This window comes from Vigna umbellata, chromosome 1 (genome assembly GCF_029865625.1).
Source record: "Vigna umbellata cultivar VRB3 chromosome 1, Vumbellata_1.0, whole genome shotgun sequence".
Classification (NCBI taxonomy): Eukaryota; Viridiplantae; Streptophyta; class Magnoliopsida; order Fabales; family Fabaceae; genus Vigna; species Vigna umbellata.
The window spans coordinates 62,722,838-62,742,016 of NC_142165.1; the positions used below are offsets into that span (position 1 = coordinate 62,722,838).

General features: G+C 32.6%; 1 protein-coding gene across 1 annotated transcript; it reads left to right on the top strand.

The window, feature by feature from the left end:
• Nucleotides 1–4,425: 4,425 nt before the first annotated feature.
• On the top strand, nucleotides 4,426–18,246 carry DELTA-OAT (ornithine-delta-aminotransferase). The gene is made up of 10 exons (XM_047307355.2): nucleotides 4,426–4,694; nucleotides 5,337–5,445; nucleotides 5,690–5,920; nucleotides 7,706–7,865; nucleotides 7,967–8,022; nucleotides 11,645–11,797; nucleotides 12,167–12,264; nucleotides 16,448–16,528; nucleotides 17,386–17,619; nucleotides 17,941–18,246. Exons 1-10 carry the CDS (start codon nucleotides 4,552–4,554, stop codon nucleotides 18,083–18,085), a joined length of 1,410 nt encoding a protein of 469 aa, XP_047163311.1. The 5' UTR covers nucleotides 4,426–4,551; the 3' UTR covers nucleotides 18,086–18,246.
• The last annotated feature ends 933 nt before the right edge of the window (nucleotides 18,247–19,179 follow it).

The window sequence follows — 19,179 nt, forward strand, 5'->3', positions numbered from 1 at the left end:
AATTCTCCCGTTTTTCTAGCTAGCTGTATTTCCAAAACTGTCTAGATGTAATTTTCTTAATAGTAAGACCTCATTCTTGATCCTGTACGAAAACTGTCCATTCTTTTTCCGCACAAGCTTTGAACTCCGGTAGTATTCTTATCACTAAAGATTCCTGGTTTAAGTTGAGTTGGGTATAATTTCATGTGCTCTGCGACATTTTATCTTTGGAGGTATAGTTTGACCAAATGATTTATTGGGGGCCAGTACGTTGTGGAAGGTAATATTAGAAATCTACTTGTTAATTGTCTTGAATTATACTTGTTAATTATGATTACTTTGTTTATGAAGCTGTCCTTGTGTGTAGTTTGATTAGTTGGATTTCACCCCCACCCTAAATAGTAAATGTTAGCCGCAGAATCCTTTTGATTTTTTACATTTATATTTTTCTAGATCGTTACTAATCAATTAAACTGAACGGTTCCTCACTTTATTTTGTTTAACTCGTTCTTTTACATAATTTGTTATGACTTTCTAATTAATCAGAAATCAAATATAAATCTCTGCATCGTGTGTGTGTGTGTGTGTGTATATATATATATATATATATATATATATATATATATATATATATATATATATATATATATATACATATTTTTCAATAATTTGTTATGACTTAGCATTTTTTTGTATTGTCCACTGCGTAGTGCTTCGAAAGTAATGTATTATCATTTTACAATATTAAATCTTTGAATAATTTAATTGGAGGCGTTTGTGCGATTGTATCTTGTTGAAGTATCTATATCAATTTTGTATTCTTTCAAAAATTGAGGTTTATGCAACTACGCGATTAAGTTTTAGTTTGAATAATCGTAAATCCTTAGTGATGAATTAACCAATTAGGGTTTAAACATTAATAAGGAATCTTAGTTCTGTGAAGGATAAACATTAATTGAAAATGCCGAAATTTAATTAGACGGGTAGGGTTTGTGTAATTTTATTTTCCAGTTTAAAATTTGGTAATGCTTCGCATAACATTCTCGAATTAAGCTTTTGGTAATCAATATTTATTCCAAAATTTATTTTAAACGTATCAAATATCTGAATTTCCTTTAAAATTAAATTATTGAAAGGCAGTAATAATATGCATAAAGAGATTTGTCAATGTAAAGACTTCCCATTTTTATTTTATTTAGTTATATTTTAAAATTTATGAGCATAATGCATTACCTAAATATTTATATCTTTCAGTAAAACAGTATATTATAACCTATTTATATTTCCTGTATACAATTATTAATTATTTTAAGAAAATATAGAGACACATTTTTTCTATTTCCCACTAATTTTAAAAATTATCTGGTTATTTATACTTGTGTAGTGCCGGAGTGTGGAAATCCAACGTAGGAAGCACTTACAGGTGGAGGTTATGAGTTAGGTACGTGCACGCAACCTAATTCCTGGAGATTCAGCTATGCAATAAAAAATGAATGCGATAGGAAGATAATTGATGATTTATTTCTGTTTATTTGTTAAATATAAAAAGTAAATTTTTGGTTGTCATGTTTGTTTATCTGATTTTAAAAATAAAGTTTTTTATTTGTTTAAGGATAAATACTATTTTTTAAAAGAATGGGATTTCAAAATTACTCATCTTAAATTTAAACAACTGTGATCGTTATAAAGGAAAAAAAATGTAGAATGTAACATATAAATTTTAATTATCGACTTATTTAGATTAACTTCTAGCAATCTTTTAATAATCAAATGAAGTTACTTAATATTAACTTTTTGGATAATAATACTTTGACAACATTTTGACACTAATCACGTGTCAAAATGTGAGTGATCCACGTGAAAAACAACATTTAAAAATGAGAATGACGTGGAAAGAGAATTGAGGAAAGGGTTTGAAAGTGAGGAGGTTCATTTTCTCTCTTCAGAATTTGAATTTGAGGTAAGGTGTGAGAGAGAACCCAAGCTTAGAGAGAAAAAACGAACCCTAGAGTGAGTCTCACTCCCTGCTACCCAGCCAACCTGCCTCTTCCCAGAAATGTGTCGGTGCAAGCGTGGTCCGCCAGAGTTACGCGTGAGGAAGTGGTGTCCGTTCTTGTGACCAGTGGTGTTGGAAGCTTTGATTGGAACCGCTATCGACAAAGGTGCATTTTGAGCTATTGTCGTTTACGTCTACTCATCGACCCAATCATTGTGGTTCGTCTTTCTCAGAGCGTCGCAGTCCTTTCTCCGACGGAGTGCCGCTGTCAACGTTTACCCACCCACCCATCTTACTCCGTGCCACCCAATTTCTACACTTTTAATCACTTATAACAGTTTCCCAACTGCCTAACCAAATCCAATTACACTTGTTATCCCATCCCAAACTTTCAAGTTTTCACCATGCAAAACCTATAATTTATACTAAAACTCACAATAACTCAACTTAAGATGATTCTAATCCTAATTTTTAATAGTATTAACATTATCATATAATAGATCACACATTAATAAAAATAGAACAATCATGAGAAAAACATATATGAACTTTTACAGTTATCCAAGAGTAACTATATAGAAGAGAAGATAAAATATTATTTAACACAATTCTTTACACGTAAGAGTTAAAATGTAGATAGAAGTTTATTAAAAAGAAATATACACAACTATAAACATATACACAACAACTGTATTCTATCATGAAATTCCACCCAAAATAAACTCAATTACCACTTTATGGACCAAAACTCAAATATACCAATTATTACTCTTCATCAAGCAACTTAGGGGTTTAAACAAGTCCTTAGAGAAACTTAGGGGTTTGAATAATGAAACTACCACTACACAACATGCTGCTCTTGCTTCAAGCTCAAGGAACTCTAGAGAAACCTACAAACTACAAAAGCATGATTAGAGGAAGTCCTTAGGACCTTTGATCCATAAGGAGATAGGTAGAAACCTAATCTAACTCATGCGAAGATAACTCCTACACATGAATTTGACCGAAGAATAAAAGGAAAAAGAAGTATAAAATTGCTTGCTCTATAAGGAAAAATGATCAGATAGAAAGGAAGGATTCTCCACTGTGATTACTCAGAAACCTCTTAGTTAAACAGATGATTTAGGTGTTAGAAATTTTAGAGAGAATGTAGAAAGAATTAAGAGAAATGTTTCTAAAGCGATTATAAGTGTTTTTGATAATGAGACGAGTTTAAAAATTTATATGTATATTATTGAATTATTAATATTCGTTCTTTTATAATATTATTTTGTTATAAATTTGAAGTTAAATACAGAGAATTTGTTGTTTCAAATGACATAAAAATATTTATCTTGTTAAAATCTATATATTTTTTTAAAGATATAATAGTTGACTTGAAGTTATATATACTAAAATCGTAATTATAAATGTATTAGAACTAAAATTTTTATTACTACTTTATAATCTTTATATTTTAATATGACTTAAATGAGGATATGAAAAGAATATTGAGATACAAGAGTTAAAAGTAATAAATTAATTTTATATTTTTGTATATACATGATTTCTCATGTATTATTGATGATAGTGTAATTGACACACCTTGCCAATAATAAATTGAATAGTTTACATTATATTTTAAAAACATTGATAAAGCAAATAATAAGTTAATGGATTGAGTAAAAATATCGGTAAAATATTAATGACAAAATATGTATACTAAAAATATATTTAAAATTTTAAATAAGACATCTTTATATATATATATATATATATATATATATATATATTTATTTATTTATTTATTTATTTATTTATTTATTTATATCTTGTAATAGCAAGCTAAGTTCAACGACTTTCTAAAGTTGAACTTTATTTTTTCCTCATATGGTCAAATGTAATTATTTGTAGAGTAAAAACATAAAAAAACATCATTTTTTGTTTTATTTACATTTTTTTATTTAGGTAACAACTAATGTTATTTTGTTAATGTTTCAAAGTCTTTGTTTGGATACAAATTTCAAATATTTTTAAGTGGTTCTGATTGATAGAATGAAATTAAATTCATGTGAGAATATTATAAATTATAAATATCAAAAACAATTTCACGAAATATATAGTCCATTTAGGTATAATTAATTGTTTTTCTCTTTTTCTATTAAAAAATAAATTCATTTAATTATTACAATTATGAAGTAACTTTAATTTAGTATTAAATATATTTTAAATTATAAAACTTATTTATTTTTATGTAGTAAAATATAATAATTTTATTACTAAAATTTATATTATAAAGATATTTTTCTTATTTTTTTAAATACGGGTTAAAATGCTAGTTTAATTAAAGTGTAGAGTGTGCTGGAAAATAAAAAGGGGAACCGTGCCAGCATTCCCCTTTGTTGTCTATATATTAATATATTAATATATTAAAATGTCTTTTTAACCTATTTCCTATCTTTTTCACTCCTGGGCGCATCATAAGCACACGACAAATAAATAAAAAAAAGTTGGGTGAACATTGTAAGAACAAAGTAGTACTTTCATATTATTAAGATTTGAATACAAGGAATTTGGGAAACCTTTGGATCACATCAATGGCTGCAACGAGACCGGTGCAATGTTTGCTAAGAAAGATTTGCAAGGGAAGCAGGAGTTTTGGGGTTGCCACTGAAGTTAACGCTTCCTCCTCTTCTTCTCAGAGAATCATCGACAAGGAATATGAACACAGTGCTCACAAGTACGTTTCTTTTTCTTTTCGTCTTTCAATGAACACCACATGTTGCTACGCACGAAAGGCGAGATTTTGACTTCTGGGCTTGTCTTATTTTCTCCTCCTCTCTGTAACTTCTAATCTGTTGATATTATACCGCTTGGATCAGGTTAAACCTCCGTAGATTGAATGAATGATATAAGATTTTGAATTGTTCATTATAAAAAGAAAACATAAAACTAATCATTAGTGGTCATCTGAAAGTGTGATAAAAAAACTGTATTTCAATGTAATCACGTTGTTTAGTCTGTTTTTTTTTTCATCAGCTAAGCTTAAAATAGTACTTAGTACCGCAGAACTCTGCCAACATTGCGGAAAAAATGAATTTTTGTCTTTTTGAACTCTTTTGTGTCCCAAGTGTTCTTAAAACATTATCAATTAATAAACAGCCTCAGTCGGTCTGTTCTGAGTATTTTGACATATAGAAGGATGCTGGAAATTTGCTATTCTTGGCTGTCAGCTTATTTGGTTGGTATTGAGCATAGCTTCCTTTTGGGTGCTTGCTTAAGTGTCTTTTCTTTTCACAAACTGAGTTCCATAGATTGTTCATGGGTTTAATTAATTTATTTTGGTGTAATATTAAAATGATTGTTCCTGTTTCAAATGCAGCTACCATCCACTTCCGATTGTATTTTCTCAAGCGAAGGGAACCTCTGTTTGGGATCCAGAGGGAAACAAATATCTAGATTTTCTTGCTGGTTATTCTGCTGTTAATCAGGTACAATCGACTGGATCTTGGTAATTCACAATTCTCCAGATCATAATTTTTCTTGAGAATGGTGCTGTAATGAATAATTATTCTTATTTACATCCTTTTTGCTTCCTTTATGGAATGAGTCTATTAACTCTGACCAGATCCCTTGTACTGTTGCTACTACTTTTTCTTTTGTTATTCCTCTATTTTTGGGAAAATAACTAGTATAGATGTTCTAATAACATAAGTGCTTTTTATTTTCCCTTAGGGACACTGCCATCCTAAAATCCTGAAAGCGTTACAAGAACAGGCAGAAAGGCTGACCGTGAGCTCTCGAGCCTTCTATAATGATCGTTTTCCACTCTTTGCAGAGTACGTGACAACCATGTTTGGTTATGATATGGTACTTCCTATGAATACTGGTGCTGAAGGTGTGGAAACAGCTATGAAATTAGCACGAAAGTGGGGTTATGAAAAGAAAAGGATTCCCAGTGATGAGGTATAAATATCAGATAATGCATGCTAATAGTTTGATATCATATGTTAGAATTTTGCATAATTTTAGGATCCAACTACTGCATCTTTACTTTATATGGGCCATTGGTAGTGATTCAATAATCATAATTATTTTTAATGGTAGATTGTACTAAAATCTTATAATTTACATGTCTGTACTATAACAGTTTAGACGTTCTCAAATGTATTTACCATACCATTTGAGGCCATGTTGTAGGTTGTGTATGTTAAAATAGATAAACAGAGTTTCTCAATTCTCATAGCTGTAATATGGAAAATAAAATTGTCTAAAGATGCATAACATTGAATCCAGCATACATGACAAATCTAATTACCGGGTATAATTTCTCTTTTTTCTTGGTAATTGGGTGACATATTCGTACAATAATTTTGCAAACTAGATCCGTGAGATTGTTACAGTATAAAAAGAAGGAGAAGTTAGTTAGTTAGAATATTTATTAGTTAGTTAAATACTTAAGGTGTTAGATATAAACAGGGGAACGAGGATAGGAGAAGGGAAGGATGTTCATTTTGTAGATTGAGCATTAGCTCTTTTCAAAAGGACAAAAATCCTTTTTGAAGGTAAATCCTTGGGGGAGAGAGTGTTCTTCTAATCAAGATGGTTCAATAATCAAGAATCACACCCCTTGCAGTGAAGAGAAATCCAAAAATGAGGTGAAATTAGCAAGAGAAACAAAGATTATGATTGTGGAAGAAGTTGAGGCATCAATAAAGAGAGTGACGATCAGTTTCTTGAAAACCCAATTGTAGAATTAATCAAAAAGGAAGTTGAAGGTACACACTACCAAATATCTTTTGCTTTCAAAATTAAAATTAAAATTCTCTGTTAGATTCAATCATGAAGGTGGTTGGAACATCATTGGTTTTGGAATCTTAGAATTGCAACTAGTTGGGTGAGCCTTTAGCAACTTTATTGCATTATGGATGATAACTTAGCAATTGAGTCAATGAAAGGAAGGCTTAGAGGCAGTCATAGTTCTTCATGTTATTATAGGCTTGCTTCGACCACTGCCCAAGTCACCCAGCATGTGTTTGCGTGCTGTAACAGTGTGTTTCCATTCATATAAGAATAAGCATTGTGATGGTTTTAGGCCGAAAGATGAAGATCATGGTGATGAAGCACATTCCAACCTTGAGGACAAGGTTGAATTTTAGGAAGGGTGTAATGTAAGGGTGTAAGGAGATGAAGTTAGTTAAGTTAAATATAGTATTAATGAGTTAGTTAGTTACTTGTGTTAGTTAGATGTAAATAGGGGAAGAAGGATAGGAGAACGCACGATGTTCATTTTGCAGACTGAGTAGCTCTTTCTGAAAGGAGAAATCTTTTTGTGAAGGGGGAAACCCTTGGAGGAGAGAGTTCTCTCCTATTTCTTGTTCTTTTCATTCTGTTCAATAAAAAAACTTTCTTTTATTTCTCTTCTCTATTCTTGGTTGCAGACAGAGATGTATAATTCTTTACCGCTAAACATATGGTATTCTTCCAGTACAAAGAGTAAATGTAGGAATTTTATTTTGTCATCCTCTTTTCTGTTTAATATGATGTAAAAAGTTTAACAACTCATGTTTAGTTTTCTACTTTTGTAGTGTGGTGATGAGGTCCGTAATTCACTATTCAATTTTAGAGGCTGAAAGATATTTTGCTGTAGTTGAGCACAGCCATCTACTATGCTATTTCCATCGTACTTTTTATGAGAATCTGTTCAGTAGTTTTATCATGAGTCGTTTTACTCATGGACATTTGTTTCAGGCTATTATTGTCTCATGTTGTGGCTGCTTCAATGGTCGTACATTAGGGGTCATATCTATGAGCTGTGATAATGAAGCTACCCGTGGTTTTGGTCCTTTATTACCTGGCCATATTAAAGTTGATTTTGGTGATGCTGATGCCCTTGAAAGAATTTTTAAAGGTTCTGCTTTGTGCTGTATTCTTATTCCTTCTAATTAGTAGTTTGCTTTATCATGAGAGATCTTGGAGGTTTATAATTTGAATTTTCTCTATGAACTGCAGAAAAAGGAGAATGCATAGCTGCATTTATTTTAGAACCTATCCAAGGTGAAGCTGGGGTAAGTTTTTTTAAATTGCATATTTAATGAGCTTGGTAACAGATGTCTTGATTGAATTGATATGCTAAGGAAGTTGCTATGTATCCATATCTTTCTCTAGTCTATTTACTGACATTAGTACTTACAGAAAAGACATGATATTCTTTTGTCAGAGATATGTTTTGATTACATTAAAAAGGAAGGTATGATATAATTTGATGGGAAATTTCTTACCAAATATTTCTCATAATTAAATATTGATTATGTTCTTATTATTCTATCTCTTCTTTATTATAAGAATATACTTGATTGTGTACCTAAGGCATGATTTTCATTATATTCCTTTTCAGTTTCTCTCTTCTCCACATGACTAGAGCAGTGCAATCCTCTATTATCTGTTCTGTTACTAATCCTTTTAATGGTTTTCAATTAGATTTCTTCCCCTGTATACCAAAACAGAAATCTTTCCATGTTGCATATTTTAGTAAAATACATAATGCCTAGATAAAGGTGCAATTTCTACATTTTTAGTTATATGCATGGTTATCAAACTCGCGAGTTAACTAGTTAGCTTAGACGAGTTAACTAGTTAGCTTAGACGAGTTAACTAGTTAGCTTAGACCAATTAACATTCTTAGACATGGCTTCCGAGTTAATTTGAAAGCAAACTTTATTTTCAACTAAAATCAACAGAATCAAGTATCGTGTGAAATTGCAAGTTAGCAGTTTTTTTGCAAGCTTGAAAGAGAAAAAAATGAAGCAAAAATGAAGTCGTTTTGAGGGAAAAACTGACCTGATTAGGGCTTTGATATTAAGCCCCTTCTTCGCTTTGTTGAGCTGCATCACTGTATCTGGCCATCACTATATCTGGCCATCGTGTTACATCTCGTCACCGTCCTTTCTCTCTCTTGCCCTTGCCTCTCTCTCTGGCCATCACACTCACCTTAGCGGATCATCTCTCTGTCGTCCTTGGTCGCCTCGTTCACTGTCTGTGACCTTTGTGTTAGCTGTCAGCCACCATCTTGCCATCATCCATGGTCGTGTCTCCTTTGCTGGTCGGGCAATCTCACTTTTGCTCTCATCCTCTGCATTGTTTGTGTAAGTGAAGATGATTTCACTTATCTAAGTCCATGTTACTCGTGTCTGTTTTTTTTATCTGTTTGGAACTGTTTTTAATTTCTAAGCCCCTCTGCACTCTTTTTTTTTTTTTTTATATAAATTTATTATATGTAGTGAAAAACTTAGACCATTATGTTTGGAAATGCATCAAATTCAGTGGATACTAATCCAAGTGCATCCTCATTTGTTAAAAGTAGAAGTAAAAATGCTCTGAGAAACAAATCATATATTGGATGGAAACATGGGCTAGATATTAGTGGTAATGGTAGAAAAGTGAAATGTAACTATTGCTCAAAGATTGTGAGTGGAGGCATATTTAGATTCAAACATCATCTTGCTCGAATTAGGAAGGATTCTGAACCTTGTACAACCCACTCTACGCCTTAGCAATTAAATGACTTCCTTGTTGGAAGGTTCTAAAGGACACAATAAGAAGAGAAAAAGGTTATTGAACAATCAAATATTTCGTAAGCTTTTTTGTAGAAATAATATTATTGGTCTATTATGGGACACATAAAACATCCTTTACTACAATAGATGATTATAAAGTTATATTCTCATATCTGCATTTTGGTACACTATCAATATTTGCAGCTATAATGTGTTGTTCTCTAATCATCTTGAAATACAAATTGAAGAGTTTAGGAAAGGAGTCATGTGATTAGTTTCTTTTGAATCAAGAATCCAAACACTCTAAGACAAAAGGTCAATAGTATTGAATGTACTCTTACGTTTCAGGGTACAGTAGAAGGACATAGTCATTGTTCTTAAGCAATCAAGTTCCTTTGTAAAAGCTTTCATACTAGACATTGAAAAGAAAAAACTAAGCCTTTGTCACTTTGATTCGTACTTATCACAAAGAACTTGTTTGGGAAAGAAACAAAAATATTCTAATCTACTCAAATTGGAATGAAATGAGATGTCACCACCCCTTGGAATTGTCTAAAGAGGTCTTGACAATGCTGTCTGTAGTGGCGGCAAGTGGGGGCACACCTTTCTGCCAACAATGGCAAACAATGGTGGTGGTGACAACTTTTAATGAGGCAGCAAAACCAGGCTCTCAAGATAAGGGAGCTTTGATATCAACTTGGACTATGCAAGAATATAAAAGAATGTTTTATTGATAACAATCACATCAATGACATTCTTATCATCTTTATTTGTAATAGCAAAACTGTTAGATCTCTTGGAACAAGAAATCTAGAACACACACTAGAAAACACCAAACACACAGAAAACACTAAACAACCTTGTATTATTATTCTTGAAGACAAAGAATACAAGTTGAACACTTCCAAGGGAGCCCTCTCCCTTCACACAGGAATACTCTGGTCTTGTCACTAAGGTACAAACAAAACAACATGTCCGCCCCCAGACATCCCCTTCTCCTTTTAAAGACTTTCCCTACTCTGAACAGACACCCAACCTGCCTCCTAACGGTCCTAACAAACCTGCCAACTATTATGTTTTATTTTTAACTCCTTTCCTCCTTTCATAAACCCTCCAAATCCTATCAAAAACCCTTTAAAATAATGAAACAAAAATATGCAAAAATGAAAAATGTTAAGAAGTGGACTTTAAGCCTACTCAACCTACAAAATTGACTTGTAACGTGAGGTTTGCACCCATTTATATACTATGAAATCGCCTTATCTCTAGTCGATGTGGGACTTCCATTACACTCCCTCACATTGAAGCATATACATCTCGAGCGTGAGACTAAACTAATAGCGTCTTAATAGCGGATGGAACAATAGTCTCAACAATCAATAAATTTCCCTAGGACCCATGACTTTGATACCATTTGAGAAATTCGTTAAAGATTGCATTCTGCTTTGAAGGCTCAAACGACATAGCAACAATAGAAGAGACCATAGGTATATGTAAAGGAGGAAGAAAAGACCCTAAAATCCAAGGTTCTCCATTCAGGGCAACAAACACATCTGGTTCATGAGTGATTTTGCTTTCTTTTTGACTGTCCATAATAACTTCTACTTGTTGGGATATGTTAGGATGTTTTAGATTTTATTCTATTGAGATATTTTAGTAAGTTTCAGATTTTATTCTTATTGGTTTTAATTCTCTATATTGGTTGTATCTTGATTTTATTACTATCAATCTTGCAATCTCACGGATTTGTGTCCTAAAATTGACTGAGTTTGTTTCTTAAATTATCCAATCAATGTATGTATATATATAAGATGTATGTAAGGAGACTGAATAAGAGAAATTATTTTCTTCTAATTTTGAGAATGTTTTTTATAACCTAACCTAATATTTTATTTTGCATTTTATTAATCTTTCAACTAATTTTATTCTATATATGTCGTGTGTAATGTTGTGAAAAACATGTACTTAGTATTTCTTGTTCAAATTCTTTGAATTTATGGAAAACTTATTTGGTACCCTTATATATATCATCCTGTAGAATGGCTATAACATTTTGCAGACTTTTTATATATTCTTTCTTCTCAAAAGTATACTTCTCTACATTATTCTAATGTATGATATTTTTGTTGTAAAGATAATAATTCCTCCAGATGGTTATTTAAAAGCTGTTAGAGATCTTTGCTCCAAATATAATATCTTGATGATTGCTGATGAAATACAATCTGGGTTAGGAAGAACAGGGAAGATGCTGGCTTGTGAATGGGAAGAAGTTCGCCCAGATGTTGTGGTTAGTTCAAAATCAGATTTACTTTGTGCCTACTTTTGCATATAATTTCTGTAGAGATTGGTGGTGAAATCAAACATAAACACATGCCTTGGAGACTTGTGCCTTTTCTCTTCTTAGCTGCAGAACCCTCACAATCAGTTCTACCAACATTTTTTATAAATATGGTTGAACTGTTAATAGAAACTGTCATTGCACTTTGCTTGTAAGAAATCGTGTTAGCTGCATTCAACTACCTTCCACTTGAAAGACTTGTCCACTCAATTGTATATTTTTTATCAAGAAAATGGGAAATATTTTGCCTGTGTCAAAATGCAAACTTTTATTAGCACCATGCATGACATGACCCTTTATGACTGTTCTTTTACTTAGGTACTCGGTAAAGCACTGGGTGGAGGTGTTTTACCAGTTAGTGCAGTTCTTGCAGACAAAGATGTGATGCTTTGTATACAACCTGGACAGCATGGAAGGTTCATTTTATTATAACCTTATGATTCGTTGTAATTTGCTCCCTTTTGTATTGTATTTTCTTGCCTATAGTTGTCAACCTTATGAGTTTATGCTGGACATCTGTTCTCAACTTTTCATACTTAAAACCCCTTTATCAGTCAGATCACGTGAAGGAGACTGAACTCTCACTTGTGTAGGAACTTGGGATCATATAGTATAGAGTTAATTTTATTTTTGGGGCGGTGCTAGTTCTGTTCATGCTTGCGGTGCCAGCATAGACAAAAATTTATATTTAAGAAATCCAGGACTCTTCTAGTCGTATTACTAACTGTCCAATTGACTAACTACTACACTAAACCCCTCTGTGAGCAGTCACACAACTTACAAACTTAGTGTGACACTAATAGACCCTAAGTAACTAACTAACCATGATGAAAATTATGTAGTTGCATAAAAAATGAAATTCCCCAAGGTTCCATTGCATGAAGCATATTTGATGTAATGCTCAATTTACCAAAAATCCTCTTTTACACTATTAACAATAGCAAAGTGATTAGTATCCAAGTACTTGGGGAGCCTACCCTCAAAGGCTAGTTAAAAGGGGGGAGAAGGAAGCACTTGAATACTCTACCAAACATCCCACAGTACTTGATGTGGGACTTGGGCACCCCATAATATGCAAGTTCCTATTATAGCACCATGTTGATAGAGTCTCAACAACTTTCCCTCTAATAATACTTCACTGAACTCCCTTGTTGATAAGAAGCCCCTATACCATGTCACAACCTCTATAGAAAGCCCTTTTGAAGTCATTGATGTTTGATACCAATTTATAAGTATCCAAACACTTGGGGAACGCACCTTCAAACATTTCAACACTTCACCAACGACCTCATAGTTTCAAGTTGTTCACTTGATTGAAGCATGGTGGCTAAGCCAATTTCACCCTACAGTCCAAGAATTGCTTCCGTTCCTCCTTTGTCAAACAGAAACACGCGAATGCACGAATTCTCCTATAGTACTCTATTTTCAACTGTACTTTTGTTCTTGAAATAGTGTCTCAGTAGTTATATTGAGATATCACATGGCTCTGTTACAAATTGCACCACTGCATATTGTTGTACCTGAGAATTATCAATATCCTTCACCTTACTGTAATTTTATGGAGAATTGATGGAAACACCCAAACCAAAACCTCCATTGTCACCTCAGTTGAGTTGTTACCCCTTCCTTTGTCTTACATAGGGTTGCTCCACCAAAACTACCATTGTCCGCCATTGTATGCTGTCATTCGTTGTTGTTTACTGTTGTTGACCATCCCTTTTTCTACAACAACCACTGGATTTAGTACATCTCATTGTGCAACGTCCAACCCTTCAAGTGACCCCTCTCTCATTCAACCTTCCTTTACCCTTGCTGCTTACTGCCACCAACAGCCACAACCAGTCGTCATGCTTGTTGGTTGTCGCCACCATCGCCAACTATCGCTAGCTGTTGTTGTCAGCTGTTGCCATTTCTCAACATAATATCAATACTTTTGCATTGGAGTTATATGTGGTGGTACTATATTTCTTTTGACCACCTTTTTTCCGCCATAACCCAATATGGTTTCCGTTATAACTTTATTAAGGATTTTTGGTTTTTGTTATTTTCCATTATCTGGTATCGATAACACTGGTTTGAGCATGTATAACATGAGTTACGCTTGTTACAGATGTCATGAATGCAGATCCCTTGAAAGAATTAGGGAGCATCCCTACTAATTGGTTGTTGGTGATGAAAAAGTAAATGATGCAAAGCTTTATTCAACAATTTGGTGCATGTGTATGAAGATGGCATGCTTAGGAATTGGCAACACTTGGCGTTGTTGGCCATAGGTTAGACAGTGAGTGATTGCTAGATAAGGGAGACTTTAATTGTTAGGTCCTGCCAGAGGTTAACAACTACTGGAGAACAAAAACTGGTTGAAGAGCATGGCAATTTCTTGAGAGAAAAAAATGTTGAGGGCACAATTGTTGGCAAAGCGAAAAAAAATTCTTTGAGACCACTGGAGGTAAGAGAGAAAAGAAATGCTTAGAGGGTATGGTGGGTGTCGGAGATAAAAGAAATTCTTGGAGGGCATGTGACTTCTGAAAAGTAAAGATGCTTTGAGAGCACACATGATTATAGGAAGATCAAAATTGCTTGAAGGGCAAGATGATTGCTAAGGAGCAAGAATTTTTGAAGGGAATGATGACAGTTAGGAAGGAAAAGTGCTAGGGAACATATATTAAAAACTAGATTTTAAGCCTAATTCAATCCTACAAAACTGGCTTTTAAGGTAAGGTTTTCATTCACTTGTATACTATAAACTTGTTTTATCTCTAGTCAATGTGGGATTTTCAACACACCCCTTCATGCCGAGGTATATACATCTCGAGCCTGAGACTATATATTAATGGATAGTCCGATAGTGAGTGGTACGATAGGTCCAACAAACAACACATTTCTCTAAAATAGGCTCTAACTCATGGTTCTTGTCAGAAACCGTGATTGGCGTGATAAAGATTGGCATGGTGTATTTTAGGAAGTTTTATATTTGATGTGCTGTATTTTTTGTAACAGTTATGTGCTGCCTTTATTAGGTTCATTTATGTTTGATTGATCCCGTAATCACAGGGATCTATCCCTTAGAATTAGCCGTCCATATTTCCTAAAATATGCTGCAGACTTATGTATTTATATAGGGGTTAATAACCTCTTAATTGAATAAGAAAGAATTCTATTCCTTCTAAATTTGAGAGTTCTGATACTATGTTAAGAAGTGGACTTTAAGCCAAACTTAACCCTACAAAACCAGCTTGTAAGGTGAGGTTTGGATCTACTTATATACTATAAACTTGTTTTATCTCTAGTCGATGTAGGATCTCCAATAACATAAGTGCTTATAAGGTGTGATGGTTATTAGAGAGTGAAAGATGAGGCTAGTGCCTTTGTGGAAAATGTCATGGCCTAATAGCATATTATTAACAAAATAGGTCACATTGGATGGTACTACTCTAATACCATAGTGAAAGGATTTCTTATAATTGTTTTTATATACACGTTTGAGTATTCTTATTTTGTAATAAAGAAGAGAAAGAACAATAAGGAACAACATCAATAATTAACAATGAAATATTTACCAAGATATTTCCCTATTTCATGTAATAAAAATCATATTTCAATATGTAATATAATCAAATCATATCTTTAACATTGATAGACCAAAAGAATTGTGCAATGACCTTGGATATTCAAGAGATCCTGGACTCTCCTATTCATGATGTTGCCTCTCCATGGCTGACTACTACTCTCAACCCGTTTATTTATGTATGTAGATCATCAGCCACTTGACTCATTGAGTAAATCTAACTAACGAAGGCCCTCAACTAATACATGTGTCATTAGTTGTTGCCTGGTGCATGAATTGTCTTGTGGCTTAGGCTAGGTCAGCCAAGTCAAAATCAAATTGTTATACTTGGATTGTTACACTCTTACATAGAAAGAGTTGAGCTTTGATTATTAGCTATAACTTTTGGCTTAGTGGTAAGTGCCTAATCCAACAATTAGTGTCAAAGCCAAAGTCAGGAGTTTGATTTGCGGTAGGGTAGTTGTTGAAGGGGAGATTGTTGGCAAGTTACATAAATTGTCTTACGGTGTAAGTCCAAGTGGTCCAAGTCATAATCAAAGTGTAGTACTTTGGTTGTTATGTTCTTAAGTAGAAAGAGTTGCACCTGACTACCAAATATAGTTTTCGGTCTAGTGTTAAGTGCTTGATTCAAAAGTAGTAACCCACTAAAACACTCGGGGAACACAACCTCTAGGTTAACAAACTAATTCAGCACAGCCCAGTTACATTTTAGAACTTTCAATTGCTATTTATGTTTTAAAGTTTTTAATCCTTAAGCTTTCATGAAAATTTTCACTTGGGGAAGACAACCTCTGGGTTAACAAACTAATTCAGCAGCCCACAGTTACATTTTAGAACTTTCAATTGCTATTTATGTTTTGAAGTTTTTAATCCTTTAGCTTTCATGAAAATTTTCTTTCCGATTTGCATTTAATTCTTTTCATGTACTCAGAAAACAAATTCATGTATTGCAATATAATTCAATGTTATTAAAATATGAAAGCTAAAAATAATAATGCTAAAGCTTCCTTCTTCTCTGTTATTTTTCACAGCACTTTTGGTGGAAATCCGTTGGCCAGTGCAGTTGCAATTGCCTCACTAGAAGTGATAAAAAATGAAAAACTAGTTGAGAGGTATCAAATGCTTTGCAAACTCATATATTGTCAATGTATACTTGTTATAAATTCAGACTTGAATAAAAAGTATTTACATGTATGTGTTTTTTCATTTCATCTAGCTTCATCAGAATGTGGAATAAGAGCTTCAGTAGTCAATACTAGGTCCTGGGATTTGGTAGTTGAATAACTGTATAGAATACAATCTTCTTGTCTTGGGGTATATTATTGATGATGGAGAATTTTTTTTTCATGTTTCTTGTACATTTTAGAAAATGTTACATATAAATCACAGTAAGTTTTAGAAGTTGAATAACTATTTAGGTTATCCTGTGATGGGGACTTATATTCATCCAATATCTTTAATATTTGCACTTCTTACAATAACTAATCTTGTTTCAGATCCTATTTTGCTCACCCTTCCTGAAAAAGTAACCGCAACTTTTCAAACCTGGCTCATTATTGGTATTTTCAGTGCTTTATTTTTCTAATTTCAAACCATTAATAAGTTTCAGACCATGTTTAAAATTTCATGAAAAAAATTTATTATAATTTTTTTTTGAATCACAAGTTACATGAGCGTGTGAAAAAGAATGGCATTGAAGGTACTATATAATGCAACAAATTTTGGAGATCCCGATGTTAAACTTATTTGCTTAGAAAATTTAAACGTAGGGAATTAATAGTTCTATCTGCTGCTCTTTAACTTTCTACTCAGTCCCTCACGTTACAGAGCTTATGCTCATCAAATTATTTTATTTAGCTTTCATTTCTCATCATTGAATGTTTTTCTAGTTGTGTTCAAACTTTTAAGTTTCCAAGTTTCATTTAATGCTTTATTAATTTGATTCAATTGATGTATTACTATTGAACAGATCTGTCCAAATGGGAGAGAAGCTAATGGGTCAACTTCTTGAGATTCAACAGCAATACCCAGATTATGTGAAGGAGGTACGGGGAAGAGGATTATTCATTGGAGTGGAGTTCAAAAGAAAAAACTTGTTCCCTGCATCGGTGTATGAGCTTAGTGAAAAATTGAAGGAAAGAGCAGTCCTTGCCAAGCCAACACATGAAACTATAATCCGCTTTACTCCACCACTTTGCATAAGGTAAGTTATGAAAACAATATTCAATGTCTTTATACCAAGTTATCATTATAGTTTGACAAATAGTTAAAGTACTACCTCTGGATTTCGTTAAGGGTGGGCACATGATCTAAACACCATTCCTGGTCTGTATAGATTTTGGTTTACTGAGGAAATTTTAAGCCTGAAATGTTGTCTTGCTTTTGATATATATCTTGCTTTTTTACAACCTAAGCCAAGAGAAGCATATGCATTATTGTAGTTATGTGAAACATATCCATTGATAATTTATATGATTTGGAGTTTAGAGCAAAGATGTGACTAAAAGTGATGTAATGGTTGCAGTGAGGATGAGATCCAACAAGGTTCTAAGGCCCTGGCTGATGTTTTGGAAATTGATGTTCCAAAGTTGCAGAAGGAGAAGCCAAGAGAAGCTGCTCCAGTTGCATCTAGTGCATGTGATCGTTGTGGTAGAGTCATGTATGATTAATCAGATAATGGTATATGGTTTTCACCTACCTTTAGTTTTCCTTGGATAAAAAATTATATCATATGAAGAATGCTTTGTCCTGTGCATGAAAACTGCGTTCAAATATTCCATATATTATGAAATAAATATGCCACAGAACAGAAGGGTCATTTCTTTCCAAATCTAAGTGTGGAATGAACCTGTGTCCTACAAGTTCATGGTAGAGAAAGTATGAAAGTTTCTACAAATTGGTTTATTTATAACTTAATTATATTTTAAAAGATTTTCATTTTTTTTAAATCTTTATAGAAATGTTCATCCAAATTAACTCGATGAGTTTAATCCTATACCTATACCTATAAGATAGTTTAGACATACTACATAACTTTTATATTTTTTTAATGATAGTAAATACAATTAAGTTTTTGAATTAATTAATCATTAAAAGTGTTCATGTATACTTGTTTGAAGATAGTAATTATCAATGGTTGAAGCTTATGTTTGTGAGAGTAATTATTTCTATTGGGTAAATTTTTTTATTTTTATAGTTAAATTGATAACTAAAGATGGTTGTGCATATAAATCATTTGTGAATGCATGTGGTGCCTTTTTTATCTTTCAATCTGCTTCCGGATTTTATATATATATATATATATATATATATATATATATATATATATATATATATTAATCATAATGTAAATTATTGAAAATAATCATTCGCCCTAATCCTTTATTAAAAGTTTATCATTTGGTATGATAGCTTGATTCCAACATTTTCATATAAAAGTTTCCAAAACTTTTTATAAGATATAAAATTAGCATTTTATTCACGTCATTTTTTTTTACTATTGGTGGGTGAATGACAAAGGGTTATTGGATGATAACTGTCGATCAAAAGAATTTGTTTGTCTCGGATAATGATGAAGAACAGGGTCATGAAGAGGATTGTGGTTGGTTTGAAACATTTTCTATGCTAAAGTATGGTGGATTATAGATGGATCGTGGTATCTATTTTGTTGAAAAGAAAGACTTTTTAGAAGTCATCAAAAGTTATGTGTTGGAAAATAGTAAAAATTTAAAACTTGTTAAGAGTGATAAAAGAAGATTAGGGT

What these genes read in the sequence shown, in the direction of transcription:
- DELTA-OAT (XM_047307355.2), top strand. Translation starts at nt 4,552, where the DNA reads ATGGCTGCAACGAGACCGGTGCAATGTTTGCTAAGAAAGATTTGCAAG. An exon ending in CTATCCAAGGTGAAGCTGGG is followed by an intron (nt 8,023 to 11,644) that starts GTAAGTTTTTTT and finishes TTTGTTGTAAAG; the next exon opens with ATAATAATTCCTCCAGATGG. An exon ending in CAACCTGGACAGCATGGAAG is followed by an intron (nt 12,265 to 16,447) that starts GTTCATTTTATT and finishes TATTTTTCACAG; the next exon opens with CACTTTTGGTGGAAATCCGT.